The 21,360-nt window shown below is 35.0% G+C and overlaps 1 protein-coding gene across 3 annotated transcripts in view; it reads left to right on the forward strand.

Annotated features, from left to right (window-relative positions):
* LOC149777811 (protein GPR107-like) overlaps positions 1-17,988 on the forward strand; it is a 103,416-nt gene extending 85,428 nt beyond the window's left edge. For all 3 annotated transcript variants that reach the window (XM_089938873.1, XM_089938871.1, XM_089938872.1), the window contains exons 13-15: positions 4,033-4,080; positions 9,754-9,911; positions 10,646-17,988. In XM_089938873.1, coding sequence (XP_089794999.1) covers positions 4,033-4,050 — 18 coding nt within the window. In that variant the 3' untranslated portion in view covers positions 4,051-4,080; positions 9,754-9,911; positions 10,646-17,988. The remainder of the gene's footprint in view (positions 1-4,032; positions 4,081-9,753; positions 9,912-10,645) is intronic.
* The last annotated feature ends 3,372 nt before the right edge of the window (positions 17,989-21,360 follow it).

Consider the following 21,360-nt stretch of genomic DNA (forward strand, 5'->3'; position numbering starts at 1 on the left):
TCACTTAACTAAAAAAAAAACATGATCCACCCTAGGTAACATTGTACACATGTATGATGAAAAATGATCAAATCATTCTAAGGCGAAACCAATTTATTTCTTGCCTTATTCTGTGACAATACCTCTTGCCAAGAAAAAAATGTACAAATTTTTTTTAGCTTTCACAGAATAAAAGAAAATAACTACTGATGTTGCTTTATAATATCTAAACTGGTTATACAGTAATCCGGATTTTCTATTTCCATCCTACTCAAATAATCTGGACTTAGGATTTCGACTCCTCAGATTGCCTCAACTCAAAAACGATAGGGTTGAAGTGTTAGTGCCCAATGCATCAACCGAGCATTAGCAACCTTATCTTTGTTTAAATACCACAATGGTTGATGGTCTGTTTCGAGAACAAAATCTCTCCCAAAAAGATAATCATGAAACTTACCAATCCCCCATACTACAGCTAAGCATTCTTTCTCAGTCACTGAGTATTTTTGTTTACTAGGCAGTAACTTCCTACTGGCATAGGCTACAGGTATTTTTATCAAGTCTTGCTCCTGCAACAAAACTGCTCCCAACCCAGTATCGGAAGCATCAGTTCTTATGATAAAAGGTTTTCTGATATCAGGTAGCTTTAAAATAGGTGCACTAGTAAATGTTTCCTTCAATGCATTGAATGCTTTCTCCTGAGATGGTCCCCATACCACTTTATTTGGTTGCCCCTTCATTGTTAGATCTGATAATGGGCTAGCAATGGCAGCAAAATTAGGAATAAATTTCCTGTAGAAACCTACCAAACATAGAAAAGATCAAACCTTCAATTTGTTTTTTGGTTGAGGTGATTTCATGGCCACTTCTACATGCTTGGAGTGAGGTTTTAAATGCCTGACTGAGCAGACCATATGACCCAGGCACTCTAAATCAGCATAGCCAATACTGCATATGGTAGGTCGCATCGTGAGGATGGCTTCACAGTCTTCTGAAAAGTTCAGACAAAGCAGATAGATGTTCCTCCCAAGTATCCGTGTACACAAAAATGTCGTCCACAAAGCCATCAATGCATACCAAGCCCTTTAGTAATCTGCGCATCAAGTGACAACATGTGGTACTGGCTCCTACCAATCTGAATGGCATTGTACGGCCCCTTTTGTGTAGCAAATGCCGTCAATTGGCAGGACTCTTCAACAGTTGGTACCTGCCAATGCCCTTTTGACAAATCAAATTTCTAAATATATTGGTGAGCTGATAATTTTGCAAGAAGATTCTCCATGTCCGGCATTGGTTCGGAATCAAACACCGTCACCTAGTTTAATTGACGAAAGTGTATACAGAAGCAATTAGTGCCATCTTTTTTCTGACAAGGACAATGGGAGATTAATATGGTGAGTTAGACAGTTCAACCACCCCCAAGTCTGGCATTTTTCTAATCTCTTCATCCTCTGTTTCTCACGCATTAAATGGAACTGGGTAACCCTTAATCCTAATTGGATCAGAAGTACAGTTTTTTTATAGCTCTACTAAGGTTGTACATCCTGGTCTGTCAATGAAAACATCAGTCAGAAAACTGTGTCTAAGGGGAGAGTTTCATGTGTTCCGCTAGCCAAATGCCCTTGATCGACCCACCTTTCAAAAGTGAGGACGCGTTTGAAAAAGGGGTACTGAATGTAGTGTGTTCAGCGGTTATCGAAGATAACACAGTGATGGGAGAACCTGAGATAGATACTCCACTGGAATATCTTTTGCATAGTGAAAGAGAAGGGATAGATTAGGTGAATGTAAGTGCAGAGTTACCCAAAGTCAATGTAAACAGATCAAAAAGCTCCTAGGAATTTATTCATACATCACAAGACTGACAAAACCTATTAACATCACTATTTACACCAGGCCAGTAGAACTTGACCAGTACTCTGCTGGTAGTCTTTTCCATACCCAGATGACCTGCTATGCTAGATTCATGGGCTACCCTCAATACACGAGACTGTCATTTTTGAGGTACTACTAATTGCCAGTATTTCTTTCTCGCTTGTGTGGTAAGCTCCCTTTGAAATAACCCACTTCTTTTGACAAATTTTGAACTACCCCTCCTTTATTGTAGTTAGACATGATTTTCTCATTAAACGATCTCATGGATGTGTTGCGCTCTTGCGTCCGGAGGAATTTGTCATGCGAGATTCCTTTGATTCAGGGACAATTAACTTCCAAAATGCTCATTGCTCCCAGTGGGTTTCAGCTTGGCTCTCAATGGCTAGAGCTAGGGGTGTTTTTAAATATTCCGTAGTTGGAAGATGAGAACTTTCAACATTGCCGATTGTCAAGTCATAAATAGGATTATCCATACAGAACACATCAACTGTTCTGGTCAAGAAAGTAGGTTCAATCCTGACTCTTGCAACAGGTACGTGATCGATCGTCTGATCGAGTAGTATGCAGGCAGTCTCTATCACCAGCATTTTGTTATTCTTCACAAGACTACCTTTGATAACCACACCTATGCAACCAGTATCATGTAAAAATGTGACCCTCTGATTGTTAACAGTACAATTCGCTGTTGGTACCCGTGCTTCCGGGAACATACACGTACCGAATAAATGAATATTTTCATGATTAGATCTATCATAACCATTCTTGTTATGTATTGATACAGCTGCCTTATGTATGGGACCTTTTCTTTTAGGACAATTTGCTTTTACATGGCCCCATTCGTTACATGCATAGCATTGTACACACTGATGTCTTGTTTCTCTACCATATTTACCTATCTCAGTTGGTTTCGCTGGCTCTCTGGGCATCAAATCCCTAGACTGATTCCCAGACTTATCTTTCAGAACCGCATTTTGAATTTAACTGTGTGCTTTAGCAAAATTATCTGCTTGCTTAGCCATGTCTTGAACATCTGTGAATGCTTTTTCCTTAAGAAATTGGTTCAAATCCCACCCTACTGTACTTAATAACTGATCTCTGAGCAAGAAATCCACTAAACCCTCAAAAGTTTTGTTCAGCTTATAACATTCAATCCAACGTTGTAAGTAATTATTGATTCTAGCAATAAATCGCCCAAAGGTTTCCCCCTTCTTTTACGTTTAGATGAGTTATTGAAAATTGTTGCTTGTTCTTGTATGAACTTGATATGTGCATGTATCCTGAGGAATACTGAACTATGATATAAAATGTAGGTCTCTGTGACCTTCATTTTACATCCTAGAATGAATATTGTTACCTGCTACAGCCATTTGCAGTCAGTGAAGCTAGGAATAGATACCTTTTTGTAGCATAATAGGTGAGGACTCCTTAGCTTTTGACATTATCACAAAGCCTTTTTCAGAGGAATGACTTCTGGACTGGAGTCATGTGATCAACTACATGTTGGTCCTGACTATCATCTAATGATGCCATAAACTATCAAAACTTATGATTTTGAGACAACTTCTACATTTTCACCATTTTTACTATGAAAAATTCCATTAAAATATGGACAGCCTCATTTTTGCAATGATGTAGCATGCCCGAGTTTTACCCAACCATTATTTTATCACTGAAGTGCTTTACACTGCACTAAATTAATGTCTCTAGATGACCATATTGATGATCATGACCATTACTGTTAATAATTTGAAGCCCATGAGGTCTGAGTCTTAATGCACTATGAACATGGAAAATCCAGCATTGGGTGTCATGAGATTCTCTGTGAAAAATCATGTAGTCTTGATAAATAAGCAAATTTTTAACTACGTATTGTAATGTTCCATTAGCAGAACTGAGCAGATTTTTGCTGAAGTGGATAAGCTATGCTGGCAATAGTCACAGAGGCACTCTTGGAGGCATTACAAAAGTGTTGAATTTTTATCATTATGACTACTTCACAGATTACAAAAATATGGTCAGGACATTGGCAAACTCTTGATAAACTTCTGCCTAGCTTAAGAGGTATTTTGTGGGGAAAGGGTTGTATCAGATTAATTATACGCTTAATATAGTATGATATTTTACCTTTTTATATATACATTAAATGCCAAAAAAGTTAATAAATATTTTATTTTTCAGATACTTTGTTATGTATAGTTTACAAGGATCATAGTTATCCTCCTGAAGGTAAGCATTTTTTTTATACTGATGAACAGAACAAACCTTGGCTTGCATGTCATTGTGTCCATTCACAAATACAGTATGGTTTGCTTCTACTGGTTACAAACTTTACTGTCTTACTAACATGTAAGGTATGGATCCACTGGCTTTTCAGGTCAGTAGATCAAGGGAGACAATTCAAAGTTTGGTAAATGATTTGACCTGATAGTAGTTTTCCCCACTGGATGTTGTTCCACTGGCATTACAAGGAAACAAATACTGTGTGATCCCCGCTATAACACGGTAGTTGGGAGCCATAGAACCCAACTATGTTATAGACCAAACCGTATTATAAGCAACTAGGTCAGTTAGCTGAAGAAAATGATGCATGTACCCCAAAACATTTGCGGGAGGGGGGTAGGTAATAAATAGGTGCTTCATTGGCACAGTTACCATCTTAAATTGATGCATATTAAGAGAGAAATACATCCATAGTGAAAACAGAAGGCATATATAAAATTTACTTTATTCAGAGAACAACACATTGGTAAATATACGTGTGTACTGTTTATATATACATGTCTAATGTATAGCATGAACAGAGTATCAACACCCTGTACTCACCCACGAATCTCATCACATATATTGAATCCACAATACAAGTAATTCCTTCGAAAATATGCATGCACACAGAATTAAAATACTAAATAATTTTGTCACAGGTCATAAAGGTCTGAATTCGCTGGGGAAAAGATAGCACAATCACATAATGAATGATGTAGCACGTTTACTTTTCAGTATGTCCCAAGTGAATTAAAGTTAGTTTGCGTTTAAAGCAGCCGTTGGTAGCGTTTGTAAGCATAAACTTTTTTTACTGCTAAAAGGAAACTTTCATGGCACAGTGAACATGTTCCAGTCATGTTGGAAATTAAACAATCCATCAGATTCCATTACTTTTGTTTATGTTTGGTACTGAATCCTTGGAAGAAAGGTTCTTTGTTTTTATTGGAGATCATGTCAGCTTTCTTTGATAACGGGTGTATGTGTTATTGAAGTCACCGCTAAAGGACAGCTTTGGAGAACCACACAAATGCCTGTTTCTTATTTTTGTGGCAACATCAAATAATTGTATGATTGAGTCTGATTTTTATCCATTTGCTTACTAAGTTTTTTTTTTAACAATTGGTGCTTCAAAGAAAATCTGTTTTCATTGAAATTTCAGCAAACGATTTTATCTAGGTACATTTTTAAAAAAGGAATTGGCTGTCGTTTAATCAGTTGCAGATACTGTTCCTCCCTGCCAATTGAATAGTGCAACAAGTAAGATTGTTGATGTGTTTTTTATACATTTGTGGTAGCAAAGTGATGCTGCCTTCCAATTGCATGCATCAGAAATTTAAAAAAGGGTCAATGGATGATAGACGCAGGTGTTCTGGTCTGATGACAGGGATTACTACAGAAAAGGATTTAAATTCTGACTGAAAAGAAGAGGAATTTTACTTGCCATACACATACAAATGTCAGTCTATATAAATATATTAATTACTAGTGAGTGGCCAAAAATCAGACAAAAGATAGATTATGAGATAATGCCTCGTCTGGTTGATCTCTGCTGCCAGAAATGTAAAAAAAAAGCAGATATCTTACAATATACATTACTCATGCCAGATGTCAACATAAACGGATTATGATATAACAATGCACTGTTAAGATGGTTAGTCAGTATGGACAAAGAATTTGTTTATGTAACAATAGATAAATTTCAGTGCATGTTATATCAGGTTTGTGGCTTCCTTTCATAGGGCCTCTGAATTTTTCAACTCCAAACCAATGGTTATATACACAAGTTTAAACAGTCAGCTATCTCGCCAATAAATTTTTTTTGCCAAAGGGTATTTTTTGCCACCAACAAGAGAAAAAATCACAATTTTCAGCTAAGCTCTGTGATCCAGAATAAACTTTTTACATGTTATTTTTTGTGTACGAGAAAAATACATAAAATTTCAGGAGGCCACACGATCAGCTTGTATTTTTCATACATGATCTCTTCCTCATGATAATGCACTTTTTTTTGTTTTTTTTTTTACTTTTAAGAAAGAAATGATTTTTGGGGGGTATGAGAAAAATGCATGTATATGAAATTTTGGGGGCCACACTACAACTGTTTATATTTGAATTCCTGTTATGATGGAGTGTGCTATAGCGCGGTCACACTGTAATGACAAATTCTTTTAAAAGGATATCACAGTCATAACTTATCTGATAATGTTTCAGATGTTAATGTAAATTTTCTGCTGTTTTATAAAGAAAATTCTGAAAAGTGTGTTATGCAAATTATATGGAGCAGTATGCTGTTAGTCTTGACAATTGACCATGAAAAGCAATCACACTGGAGCTATATTCATCCATTTCATTTTTAGTCTTGTTGATTCTGACTCTTGAAAGGCTTCATGAAGTTTCCACCATACAAGAATCTGATCAAATCTATAATTGATCATTGTTAGTGACAGAAAGCGCTTGGTTAAACTTTGAACGAGCAACACTAAAAAGATATTCCTCACAATCTCAAATTTGATGGCCTTGTGGTTAGAACGTCCGCCTCGGCTATGGGGATCGTGGGTTTGATCCACGGCCGAGTCATACCAAAAGACTTACAAAAATGGTACTAACAGCTGCCTCGCTTGGTGCTCAGCATTAAGAGGTTAGTGTTAGGACTGGTCGGCTTGGTGTCTGGATAATGTGACTGGGTGAGACATCATGCTACATGTCTGCGGCATGATGCCCCAGTGCTCAGCATCACTATAAACTGCCACACTGCAGACATTATAGCAAGATGACTGAAAAAATGTTAAAGCTACGTTAAAAATCCAGATCATACACACACACACTCAAATTTGATATGGACATATTGTTACCTTGCTGATCCTCCATCATCAGCTATTGTTATCTTGCTGATCCTCCATCATCAGCTATTGTTATTTTGCTGATCCTCTATCATCAGCTATTGTTATCTTGCTTATCCTGTATCATCAGCTATTGTTATCTTGCTGATCCTCCATCATCAGCTATTGTTATCTTGCTGATCCTCCATCATCAGCTATTGTTATCTTGCTGATCCTCCATCATCAGATATTATTATCTACCAATATTTCGTTAAGGCAAAAGATGCATGAAGATTGACACTGCTGTAGACATACTGATGGGAGTGTAATGTTTACTTAACATTTTTAATTGTAGTTATTTGTTTTTAATCTTGAAATGGATACCCTGAACCTGAAAACTTTTTTTTATTATGAGAACCATTTTTGAAGGGGTTTCATGGATGTGTGCAAGAGGTCTGATTGAATGAGACTGTCAGATCTTTAGTAAATGGTATCACTTGAATTGTCAAAGTCGTGATTATTCTCAGTAATTTAATTTGTCCTAACTTATGATGGTTTTAAGTCAAAGACTCGGAATAATTATATCATGTAGGTTGAGAAGTGGAAGGGGTGGGGGCTACCATTATCATCTTTTGAATTCTGTGTAGGACATTGTGCAAAGAACACTTTCCTATCAGCATGACATGTACACTAGCCCAGCATCAATAATGTAGACAAAGGATCTTAGAAAATTGCTTCAAATGAAATTAATGAAACTTGTTAAGTGAAGTCTATCCTTTGCTAGCAATTCATAAAGTATTATATAAGATTTGTAGTTATTGCATGATACAAATTACTGATTTTATTCGATAAAACTTTGAAACATTGATGAATTGACTTGGATATAAATACAAATGCCTATACATTTTGCCTTTGCGTGTAATAGCATCATGGTACTGTTATAATTTTATGACAGATTGATAGATTGGTACTGTTAAAGTTTTATGATAGATTGGTACTGCTTAAATTTTATGACAGATTGATAGATTGGTACTGTTAAAGTTTTATGACAGATTGATAGATTGGTACTGTTGTAGTTTTATGACAGATTGATAGATTGGTACTGTTATAGTTTTATGACATACTGAGGGATTGGTACTGTTACAGTTTTATGACATACTGAGGGATTGGTACTGTTAAAGTTTTATGACAGATTGATAGATTGGTACTGTTATAGTTTTATGACAGATTGATAGATTGGTACTGTTAAAGTTTTATGACATAATGAGGGATTGGTACTGTTATAGATTATGACAGATTGATAGATTGGTACTGTTATAGTTTTATGACAGTTTGGTACTGTTATAGTTTTATGACAGACTGATAGATAGGTACTGTTACAGTTTTATGACAGATTGATAGATTTGTACTGTTATAATTTTATGACATACTGAGGGATTGGTACTGTTACAGTTTTATGACAGATTGATAGATTGGTACTGTTATAGTTTTATGACAGATTGATAGATTGGTGTTTGTTTGTTTGTTTGTTTGTTGTTGGGTTTAATGCCATTTTTCAGCACACGATAGGCTACATGTGGTGGCCAGTATTAATGGTGGAGGAGGAACCCGGGTAATCCCCGGAAAGAACCACCGACCCATGAAAAGCTACTGGCAAGCTTTCTCACATACCCACATTGGCCGAATCCGAGACTCGAACCTACGCAGATAGAGGTGAGATGGCAGTGATCCGTAACGGAGAGCGCTTTAGACCACTCGGCCACTCGGGGCCCCTTGATAGATTGGTACTGTTATAGTTATATGACAGATTGATAGATTGGTACTGTTAAAGTTTTATGACATAATGAGGGATTGGTACTGTTATAGTTTTATGATAGATTGATACTATTATAGTTTTATGACATTGATAGATTGATACTATTGTAGTTTTATGACAGATTGATAGATTGATACTATTATAGTTTTATGACAGATTGATAGATTGATACTTTTGTAGCTTTATGACAGATTGGTAGATTGATACTATTATAGTTTTATGATAGATTGATACTATTATAGTTTTATGATAGATTGATACTATTATAGTTTTATGATAAATTGATACTATTATAGTTTTATGACAGATTGATAAATTGATACTATTATAGTTTTATGACAAACTGAGTTTGTCCATCTGTCCATTACACTCTTTTCTAGTTAATATCTCCTGAGTCGTTTTCATTTTGTATTCATTTGTATCAATACATTACTTTAAGAAGGGTTGGGGGTGGGGGTGATTTTCTATTCTGTAAGTAGTTGCTTACTGATGGATCAAGATGGTGATGTTATAAATTGTTATGTTATAATGAATTATGTATATAAATTTGCAAAATACTAACTGGGTTTATGAACCTTGCTGTAGTAATGTGATACAATGATTTGTGAAGTTTTTAGGATAATGTGACTGGATGGGACATTAGGCTGCATGTCTGCGGTATGATGCCCCAGTGCAATCAGTGACATCACTATAAACTGCAACACTACAAACAGCTTTTTTTTAAAGCTACATTAAAAATCTAAATCGCACACACACACACACACACACACACACTTTTGCTCCTATATTAACTGCATAGACCTAGATCTGGGTCTGTGCAGCTTGCAGTTTGACTCAATCTTACAAGCAAGTATATACAGTACATTCATACAAGGATTGGAGTTTTAAGAATGCTCAAAATATTACTGACTGCATTAGGAACTGAGATCCCTTAATCAAAATCTGTCATCTTATTTTGATATTTTGTTTCTTTTGAATACATACCGATATTTTTCTTTACAGTGGGGAGCACCATTCTGTTATGAGTGGTTAACTGACCTCCTTAAAGAGATCGCGACAGTAGTGTGTTTTGTTCTGACGGGATACGGGTTCCGTCCTGCCCTATATAACCTCTATCTTCAGGTGCCGCAGGAGAGTGATGATATCAAAAGGGATGAAGTGTAAGTTATTTATCTTCCATAAATGCACACATGTAATTCTCCTTTTTGCCCACAACATATTTATAGAACTGTAAGATGAGGAGGTAAACAATCTCATCCTATGGCCATCCTTTCAGTGGCAGTATTTACCATGATACTGAAGGAAATATTTGTATTACCATGTCACCATCAGATTAACTAATCATCATTGAAGTGGAATTATGTTCAGCAAAACCTGTCTTGAAAGACCACTGCTATGTGAGAACACCTGTCTTGAGAGATCATATTATTCTCAATGTACAGATTTATTGATTATATAGTACTGTAACGTGTTATGAGAGACCACCTGTCTTGTGAGGCCATACATTTTTGGCACAAGTGGCAGTCATCAAGACAGGTTGTACTCTATTTTGTCTCACTAATGGCAAATGTTCCAACAAAAATGCAGCTTCTCGTGGGTAGGTGGTCCTTTCCGGGGTTTTCCTGGGTTCTTCCTCCACCATTAATACTGGCCGCCATGTGTAGCCTATCATGTGCTGAAAAATGGCGTAAAACCCTACAAAAACAACAACAACAACAGCAAAAATGCAGCATTTATAATATCTACTATTGATTTGTCTTTCCATCTTTTTGTCTTTCAGTTTGCATGAACTTAAGTGGCCACTCTGTTGACATTACTCAATTTCAATAGACACATCACATAGGTTCTGCAAGGAGGAAGTTAACTGATCTGTTTCTGTATCTGTCTCTTACAGGATCACTAAAACAGAAGTCACAGATGATATCAATAGCATGACAGGGCAGAAGGAAAATTCAGGCTAGAAGACATCTGCAAAGCATCATGAAAATTGTCATGAGCATAACTAACAAAGAAAAGTTAGATCTGACTATTTTATTTTGCTGTGTGTCAAAATTATTGATATAAATTTCACCTTATTAAGTACCTTGAACTTGTCTAAAGTTATGTTCATAGCTTGAAATAAGCAATGAAGTAGATTTTAGAGTATGATTTTGACAAAAGGTAACTTCATGGTTGTGTGTTATTGATTTGAAATATGGAAGCTTCTCTTTTAGGAATTTTTTGAGATACACTCTCATCTTTTGCGAGTTATGTTTTTAGAAAATATCTAAGTAGGGGAATTTGTCAGGAACATATTTTTGATTACCACTTTTTTCAAGTACAATAGTCATGTTTTCAGTAATTCATTGTTTAAAATCAGTACAGGAAACAATTCAGAGAATTTCAGCAGTTGTGAAATTGAAAATAGCATGATGCATGTTACGCAGTTTTCTAGGAACATTCCATTATTCAAGTGTTGTAGACAGAAGATTCCATTATTCAGCTGCCATACATGGAACATTCCATTATTCAGCTACCACATATGGAACATTCCATTATTCAAGTGCTAAACAGGGACACACAAGTGGTAATTTCTGATGAACACCTCACCAAATTATTTCAAAATGACATGTATTCAAAGACAAAACTGACCTCAGTTTTTATGAAAATTGTCTACTTTTTATCTTTAAGATGTTCAACAGTCACATAAATCTACTCATATTTTTTAAAGCAACCATATATTTTGTCAAATAAGTAATGAAAAAGTTCAGGTTTTTATACCTCTTCTTTTTTTTCCCCCAACAAAACAGGAAAAGATATTTGAAGCTCATCAGCGTATGGTTTTATGAACGATTCCTTTACCCTACCTAAAACTGAAATGAAGACATTAGCATTCCAGTACACACTGGAAATTTGCACAATGCAGTCTTAAAATATTTTCATTTGGATTTACACCCTTTTCAGTGTTGAACTATTTTTAGATTTATAATGCCAGCCATGATTCACTCTCCATTTGAAAAAGAAGCTTATTTTTAAAATTGTGTCTAAGCTATTAGGAACAAAACAAGTCAGTAATACATATCAAGATTAAAAAAATTAGGTCAAGACTTGTTCTTTTTTGGATGTTACTCAAACAAAAGACTTGATTTTTTATTGAAATAATACTTACATTTCATGTTTAAACACAGTCTTAACATTGTGGAGTCTGCAGTTTATCTCTCACAAAATATATTTCTGGCAATATGAAATATTAAAAAGTCATCAGCTCGGAACATTAAAAAAATTGGATGAGGATGTTATGTATGAATTAGACAAAATATATTTTTTTTGTGGACATTATGTTTGACTTATGAAAAAAATATCAAAATGGATATAGAAAAGAAAAACAACCATAAAATGATGATTTTAAAATTGTGGTCTAATTAAATTAAATAACATTTAAACAAAATTGAGAAAATGAGGAAAATTGCTATGTCATCATTATCTTTCCTGTTCTCTCCCTCAGGAACACAGGGCTGTCACTGCAGATCTGTATTTGTCATTTTCTGATGGGTTAATTCATTTGTGTGGAATTTGTAGCATCAATGAATGCAACTGTGTTGTGTATTACAGCATATTTATTTTATGTTTGCTGATGAACTGCTTACTTTTGTGAATGTATTTGTTTCGGTTTTTTATAGCAAGGAAAGTTTTTTTTAGATTGAAGATCTAATTTGTATGTTAGACAAAGAATAATGGCTAATTTAGATGCAGACAATAGACATGCAACATTAGATAAAAATTAATGTGGAAATTAGTTTGTGAATTTTTGTTTCATGTATATACCTTGCATAGGAACAATATGTGTAACAAATACTGCATGTATTTGCTCACAAGCCAAGTCCAAATGGAGAGGACATAGAATCTGATCTGCCATTGCACAATGCAGAAGTGATACAGGATGTGTGTTGTTTGTTATTCTGATTACTAATAACAATCTGCATAGACCCAGATATGTGTCTCTGCAATTTGCAGTTGGTCTCAACTTACAAGCAAGTATATATAAATTTGCATTCTGTCAAAATGTTAAGCTTGAATGTTTTATGCACTTGTATATTCTTGGCCATCCACGTCTGCATGCTTACTGGCTGTAACATAGTAGAATTGTGGCAGTAACTGCATTAATAACCTTTGAATATTTAAGCACACACCTTGAGTATAGAATGACCAGCAGGTTCCAGCAAGAAATATCAAGACTTGACCGGAATTCTTAAAACTGGTACTGTATATACCGTATATACTGGGACACCATAAGCTAAATATTCATTTAATATAATATTTGGGCCCCAGATTTCCGAATGGTCTAATGCATTTGGCTGTACAGATACACCAACATCTCACCTCAGTCTGCATGGGTTTGAACCTCAGGCTCTGCCAGCATGGATACGTGAGAATGCTTGTCAGTAGTTTCCCTAGTGTCGGTGGTTTTTCAACAGCATTTCTCTGGTTTCTTCCTCCATCAAATGTACTGGCTACCATGTATAGCCTATCATGTGCTTAAAAATGGCATTAAACCAAACAGCAACATCACACAATGCTAATAGTCAATATAAACAATCAAAAGAATTACTATAAACAGATTAAATCTTAAAATGACAAAGATGTGATAATTAATTAGCCGTACTATACAGCTTTTTAACTGACACGATTTCAGAATATTTCCGTATATTAAAATATAGTAGATTTACACAAATAATCTACTGGACATTATTTTACATAGTAATTTTGAAAGATATAAAAGTCGTAGGCATACATAAATGTTTTCTTATTTGTTTCATGATCAGTATTGTTTTAATAGAAATTCTTTCTGATCAGATCGACTTTGCGAAAACTTGGTCAATCTGCACTCTAGATCGAGTATAACTCAATATGCTGTCTCGCATGTACGCATTCAGATCAGACCTTCTGGACAATTAGAGAACGTCTGAAATAAACGTAATTTGCCATGGTACATATATCGTTATCTGAGACAAACAAGCAATAATATTATGTAGGGTTTGAGACACAGTAAGATGCAAATAATAAATATGTCGATGAAAATATATTTATCATTGTAACTATATGATGAAAACAGGACAGGCATACCACTCCTGTTGAGCACTGTTCAGTAGGGAACATTTTGCTGTGCTCGCATACAAAGGATAAAGGCTCTATTCTTGTACTTGGAATATATGGATCGTGGAATACAAAAAAAAGATAGTATAAAGAAGCCATCAATAATATCAAATATATGACAGAAATGAATTTAATAAAGTTACCTTTATTAACCTGATTTCACAAAAGCTGAATATTAATATATCTTTGTTACAGCTCTATTGTTAATCTGAATGCAAAAGCTGAACATTTATATATCTTTCAGAACTCAAATAACGTATAGTAAAATGCATGTACTCAAGTCAAATTTAGATACTACAAAAAGAAGCATTGATTTAAAAGCTGTATTACATGTGCATAAGTGTAACAATACGAAAAATCTTCAAACTTAGTCTATATTTCAAGGGAAACGTTTATGGAAGGTTGCTAGTGGGCCTCTACCAAATATATGTAAAGATCCACACAGTTTCTCTTCAATTGCTTTGTCACATTCCAATCTTCGCTAACAATATAGCAACAAACATCTGACTTAAGTAACCACTGCTCTGTTGTTCCTAGGAAAATCCAAATAATACATGTACTATCATTTTTAACTTTACTTTCGTATGATTCTTTTTAGTCTGCAATCATCTAAGTGACAAAGAGTGCAGAACAGGAATATAATTTACCAAACGTTGAGAGTGTCTTACACAAAATAATCTATTAGGGAAACTTGAGAGAAATCATGAATATATTGAAGCTAGCAATGTTAATTAATGTCAGTAGTATCAAGGGACAATATGGCAACAAATTACCCTATGGACACCAGACAAATATTATGATGCCATTTTGAAACTACCCTATGACCCTTCGTCCACAAGGGGAATTTCATTTTTTTTTATTTAAAAAAAATAAAGGTTCAGTGATTAACATGGAGTTAGGCATTTTGTCCACAATGCAGAGTTAATGTTCACAACATCTATAAGTTTAACATTGTGAGCCAATATGGGTACAAGGGAAATTTAACACTGTGGGTCATTCTGGGCAAAAAAATGAGAATTTAACATTATGGAATAATTGTGGGGGGCAAATGGGAATTTAACATTGTGGGATAGTTTGCGAGGAAGAGAAGAGGGGCATGGGAATTAAAATAAAAGTAAAAATTGTGGCATGGTGGTTCTTATCAACAGAATGATAATCCTGATGATAAACAAGATAACCCTGAAGATGAGAAAGATACAACGGAAGATGAAGTGATATTTATTAAATGATAGATTTGTCACACATCAAAATGCAGTCCAAAGTAAAATGTGGGAGTAGCTATTTGGTACATAAGTATATCATTGAGGAGTTCAAAACAGATGACACACACTAATTTTATAAATTGGACAATACATAAATCAACAAAACAAAGAAGTAGGTAAAAAGATATTTAAATTTAAGATCTATAATCTAACTGTAAATAAAATGTCTACTGCTACCTACATACCAATCAAATGTCTGCTCTCACCATTTAACTGACTAAATAACATGTCTACTATCACCTAGAAACTTACTGTAAATAAAATGTCTACTGTGTACTGTTACCTGCAGACCAATAAAATGTCTGCACTCATCTTTTATTTACTGACTAAATAATATGTCTACTATCACACAGAAACTTACTGTAAATAAAATATTTACTGTCTCCGGTCAGATAGAAACTTGCTATAAATAAAAAGTAAACTTTCACCTGGGCGATATACTTAAAATCACAAAAGACATATTGACTTTTATTTTGATTAAGTATGAAAACAATATAAGCAAAAAAAATGACATTATTAAATATGACCACTATACAAAATAACTAATATTTTCAAATAAAATAAATTTATAAGCAATAAAAAGGTACCCCAGTCACAAGTAAGATGAAAGAAAAAGAACTGACATAATCATAACATACAAGCTAACAGCTGTCATATTATTTTTCCAGTAAACATCAAAATATTTTACAACTCATTCTTCTGTCTTTCATTCTAAAATATTTGCAATAGTCCTAAAGAAGAATGAGCAGACAGAAATGAATATCAACAGTGCTAACATGGACTGATCATCAATTTAACTGAATCTAATGAAATGGCAAAATCCAAACCAATACAGCTATATCAATAATTGATCCTAAACTAGACTCTTGAATTTCTAACAATGATACCTAATCAAGGATTCGAAATTTCTAATGGCTCTTGCAGAACATTCTTTTCTTGAAAATCAACATGGAGGTTAGATATCTGTGAATTTAAGTAAACAACATTCAAAGGAGGTATACAAAATTATAATGAATAAGTAAATATCGAATCCATTAAGGTGGAGGAGGAAAAGGAGTTTGGAGTAGAAAGTGGAGAAAGAGAAGGAGTATAGAGAAGTCGAGGATGAGAAGGAGTATAGATAAGTTGAGGAGGAGGAGAAGGAATTTGGAGAAAGTCGGGGAGTAAGAGGAGATGAAATTGGGAGAAATAGGAGAGAGAAGAATACCACCGATGAGTAGAATACAAGGACAGGTGGAAATCGAGCTCACATTGCTAATCAAGTGATGCAATAGGCTATTAAAGGGTTGAGCAGAAGGAATATAACTTGAATTTTTAAGCATTTGATCATTGAATTGTTATTAAATTGTTATTCATTGAATTTCAACCTTTTATATATTTAACCATTTAACTGTTGGCAATGCTCGGAGTTTTACATGTCTTTCATTAATTTAACTTACAACCAAAATCGGGACTTCTACAATAGTTATAACAAAATATTGGGAGCACCCCACCCCAACCATAACAATCCCCCACATACTATAACAACAACTATGCCAGCTATCAAGTAATAATTTGTGCAATCTCCATCTAAGTCCTCGAGAAGCAGTCCTAGCAGACCCCTTTTACTCTCAATGGACATACTATTTCTTAATTTTTCTGCTTTGGCTTTATGAATTCATGTGAACGTTTATCAAGTTATTTTTAAGTTACAAAGTATTGTTTTCTTCAGAGCGTTTCAGAATCGTTTACTCCTGTATGCAGAGACTACTTTACTATTTTAATCATTTATTCCTATTTGTAGAGGTTAGGCTTGCTTCTAGCCGTTGCAGAATATGGAGACTTCTCACAACTATCTCCCATTAATACACTCAATGCTGCCTGGAGGCTACATGCATATGGAAACCATCACTTTTACCTCATACTACATTGGCCATGTGGTTAAGGTCATAGATGATAAAAACGTATTTTTCGTTTTTTATTTTACCTCGAAAAACGCGTTTTTTGACGTTTTTTATATTTGGTACTTCCATTTGTTTTAATCATCAGCCATACAGGTTATTATATGGAGGAAACCATAGAGTGGTCAGATCAGTCAGATGGTGATAACGACATGGAGTGAAAAAAAATTTCAATGTTATCTGGACTACGGTTTAAAACTTTTGACATTTTTTCATGTTTGTTTCACTGAAACTTTAAAACTGGTATGTAGCGTGTAAATAAGCAAAATATTGATTTTTGTGTTGCCTAAAAACTACTGGAACGTTTTTTTTTTCGTTTTTTATTTATTGAGAAACAAAATGCGTTTTTTTACGATTTTTTATTTTAATTTTAACGTTTTTAACATCTATGAAACTTAAGGTTGCCTAAATTGTACTGATGCTATAGACAGGTTTATCTTACAATGAGCCAATTTTCATGGGTGCTACCATTTTCTGTCACGTGGTAAACAGCCATTACACTAGTGCGAATTTGTCTGTCGCAGTTTCTGCTGCTTTGTGTTTACATTTTTGTCTTTCTTGATGTTTTTATGATTGATATAAAAGCAAAGTATAAAACAGGTATTGAAACTTAATGTGCAGTCAATGGATGTACAAACAACTCAAGAAAAATAAATATATAGAAATAATCCTTGTATGAAACTTACAAAATAATCCACAATGAATGTGCGTGTTTAGTTTAGCATTTTCCTGTAATAAAAATCACGAAGACACATTACCTGAATTTTCACAAAGTGATGGTCGTACTGAACATCTACAAACTTGTGATCATCTGTATTATGCCAGGTAAAAGGTTTTCACTTTCTCAATCCTGTGCGAAACAGTTAATAGAACTTGTAAATAAAATCCTCTGCCTCCTTTAACTTTTATTATATTTTCATTTTCACTCTTTACCTCATATTTGAAACTAGCAAAGAGCTGTATTACCACGGTCTATTTAGGATTAGGAAATGGACTTTTAAGTTCGAGAAGATTATCTCAATTTAAGATCTTATCAGGACTTGCACAAAACCATTTCTCCTCCACTGACGTGTACAATCAACAGTCACTTACAGTATATCCATTTATATTTAAAATTCTTTTGCTTTAACCTCGCTGTCCTGCCCATGATTTATAAATTTGCTGCCAATACATTTGGAATGTAAATGACCCCTTTTAAAATTGATGCAATCATTTGTCTCTTTAATGGGTAGGTTGTGTGCACTGCTAGCTGTAATTCTCAATTTTGGAGAGTCTCTCCACAAAGGACATTCATTTACACTGACTGACAGTTTCATTTTACAGTTTATTAATATGATGTGCATCCAGGCATACATACGTTTGAAAAAATGTTCAACATTTCCCACAAGAAGATAAGCTTTCATGACTTATATGATCATGAAGTGATGTATCACCTGCACAATTCGAAGGTTCACTTGTGAAACTTTTGTTCATCGTTGTTCCTTTAACGTGAAGTAAAGCTTTAAATGGTGAACTGACAACAGCGGTTTTAAGCTCTGCCTTTGTCAAATAAAATGGCGTGTTTCGGGCAACATGCACTAATTCTGTCATCTTTAATGGGGCTGTCAAATTTTTTTAAAATAATTAATATTTGCAAGGGGTATCGGTTCAACATTTCTTTTCTTACCTCTGCTCCACTTAGCTGTCTTATCAGTACAACTGTCCCCAGTAAAAACAATTCTCACATCTTGTTCAATTTTCCACAACAAATCAGCGACATGAGCAGCAGAGAGACTGAGCCCACCAACTATTCCGTCCAACAGAACCCTCTATCGAGAACACTCTTGATAGAGGGTTTTATTTCACAAAATAAACCCTCTATTCAGAAAACTATGATAAATAAGCCTTCTCTGCTGACTAGAAGAGTTATTTCATGAAAAATAACTAACTATAAAAATACTTCTTGACTCTGGGCGGGGGTTTAGACGAAACACTTGGTGGCCTAGTCTCTCTGCTGCTCAAAATGCAAGCATTTTTAATGTAAATATTTTTAATCCTTCAGGATTTCTAACTAAAAATTGTATCTAACCCAACTCGATACCGTGTCCGAGGATCATGTAAATTTATCGTCACAAATCCGTGTGGTTTTGCCTGAGCACGACTAAAGAAATTTCTGAATTTATTTATGTCCATGTCCCCGCTCCCTCTCTCTGCTGTTGTGAATTAAAAATTTAAGTTAACAATAATGGCCAACATTGGAGAAGCACATTCCGCTAGACTAGCTCGAGAGCGACTAGAAGCAATAAAAAAATTTCTTCCTGTACGAGATAGTGTAAGACAAAAATTACAAGCACGGCAGCAAGCACAAGTTGAATTTGCAACAGGTGCAGAAGAATTATTTAAACCCGTTACAACAGCTACTGACAAAGCTGCGGAGATCACAGAAAGAGCTTTATTGGGGGATGAAAAGAGTATTCTTCCAGTGCTAAAACAAACCGTAGCACAAACTGAAAAGATTGCTAGAAGAACCAAACAAACAAAAAAGATTTTACAAGATCTTCCAACTGATATAGCTGCGGCTCAACCTCCACCTGTCGGCGAAGAAATACTTGAAGGTATTGGGCAAATTCGTACTGAACTCGCGTCCAAACCAATAAAGGGAAATATTGGACTGATTGCAAAATTTAGGGAGGGTTTTGCTGAAGATATTAAAAATACTACAAGAGAAGAATTGCCCAGAAAAATATTAATTGGTATGTTTAATAAATCTAGTATCTTAAAACCCGGTTTTGAAAACGTAAATGATGATAATTTTATTAAATGGATATATCGTATATATAAAAACAAAAAACGAGCTAGAGACGATGATTTAGAATACAGAGGTCTCCTTGAAGAAGTAAAAAGAGTTTATAACGAATATGCAAAACAACTAGAATCCTCCCAGCAGAAACCTTCTACACCTTTACAACAACAACGGTGGAGGATAATAGATACTGATCAAGTCCCGTTAGATGAATATGAGGTTGCATCTGAACAAAGTACAAGTCGTCAAAAATCCGAGCCAACTAGGTCGCCGATAATTGGTTTAACAACATCTCCTGAAAGTTTACCGCAAGATATTTTAACCCCAAGAATTGCAGGACAACAACCAAAAACTGGAAAGGGTTTAAATATTTGTCCTGATAGTATCATCAATGATGTGTCACGGTTAGAAGTTCTCATCGGAGGAAAACGAGCTGGAAATAACTCTCCGGAAATCATTAATGAAGCGGCTGATATTTGTCAGCGATTATTTCGCGGCGGCATTATGGATACTAGCATCTATCGGGAACTTATTGATGAACTCACGGACATTGATTAGAGAAATAACAATTAAATAAAATGATTGTACACAATTCTCATCGTAGACCAGTCATGGTCAGGGTTGTAAATTCACGAGTACCCGTATACAGGATGACTTATGGAAATGGACTTGGCGATGTTGTTCGAGGTTTGTTTGCGAGGATGGCACCTAAAGCAATACTGATCGCAAAACAATTGTCGATGAAAGCTATTGATGTTATTAAAGATAAAGCTGTTGGAACCGCTGGTGACCTCGCCGGAAAAGCATTTCAATCAGTCAAGGATAGACTAGCACGATTAATACGCAAAACCAAAAAAGGTCCACTTCCGCCAGTAAAATTACCAGCCACCGCAGATATGCCCGCGGATGTCAGTAAAGTAATAAATCAAGCCGCAAATCAAAAACTAGCAGACTTGGTAAACCAGGGAATACCCGAGCAAATAAATACGAGTCTGATATCAGGAAGTGGTCTTCGTTTTAGACTACGATAATTTATATAAAATGTTCAAACGTGTATCAGATCCAGCGTTCGATATGGATGCACCAGTATTCAAAGATGAGTCTGTGCGCGATTATCAGTATTATTCTTATGAAGCAACAACACCCAATCAACGCGGACGAATTGAATTACGAGTTCATGATACAAGTAGATATTTCTTACCCGCTGAAGCATTCCTTGAAGTCACGGGGGAACTTGTAATAGATGTTGTCGCTAATACAGAATACGGAGCTAATGTCCGAGTTGGTTTTGTTAATAATGGCGTCATGGCACTATTCAGAAGTGCTTCATACAACATCGATGGAAAGGAAATTGAGATAATTCAGGATAATGTTGACGTTGCTACAACAATTATCGGGTTAGCATGATACTCAGATGATTACACTAGATCAGCTGGTCCGACTATGATGTTTGCTAAGGATAATGCTGATCATCCGGATGGTAGATCTAGCA

The sequence above is a fragment of the Sinohyriopsis cumingii genome, chromosome 17 (assembly GCF_028554795.1).
Source record: "Sinohyriopsis cumingii isolate HCF-2022 chromosome 17, ASM2855479v2, whole genome shotgun sequence".
NCBI lineage: Eukaryota > Metazoa > Mollusca > Bivalvia > Unionida > Unionidae > Sinohyriopsis > Sinohyriopsis cumingii.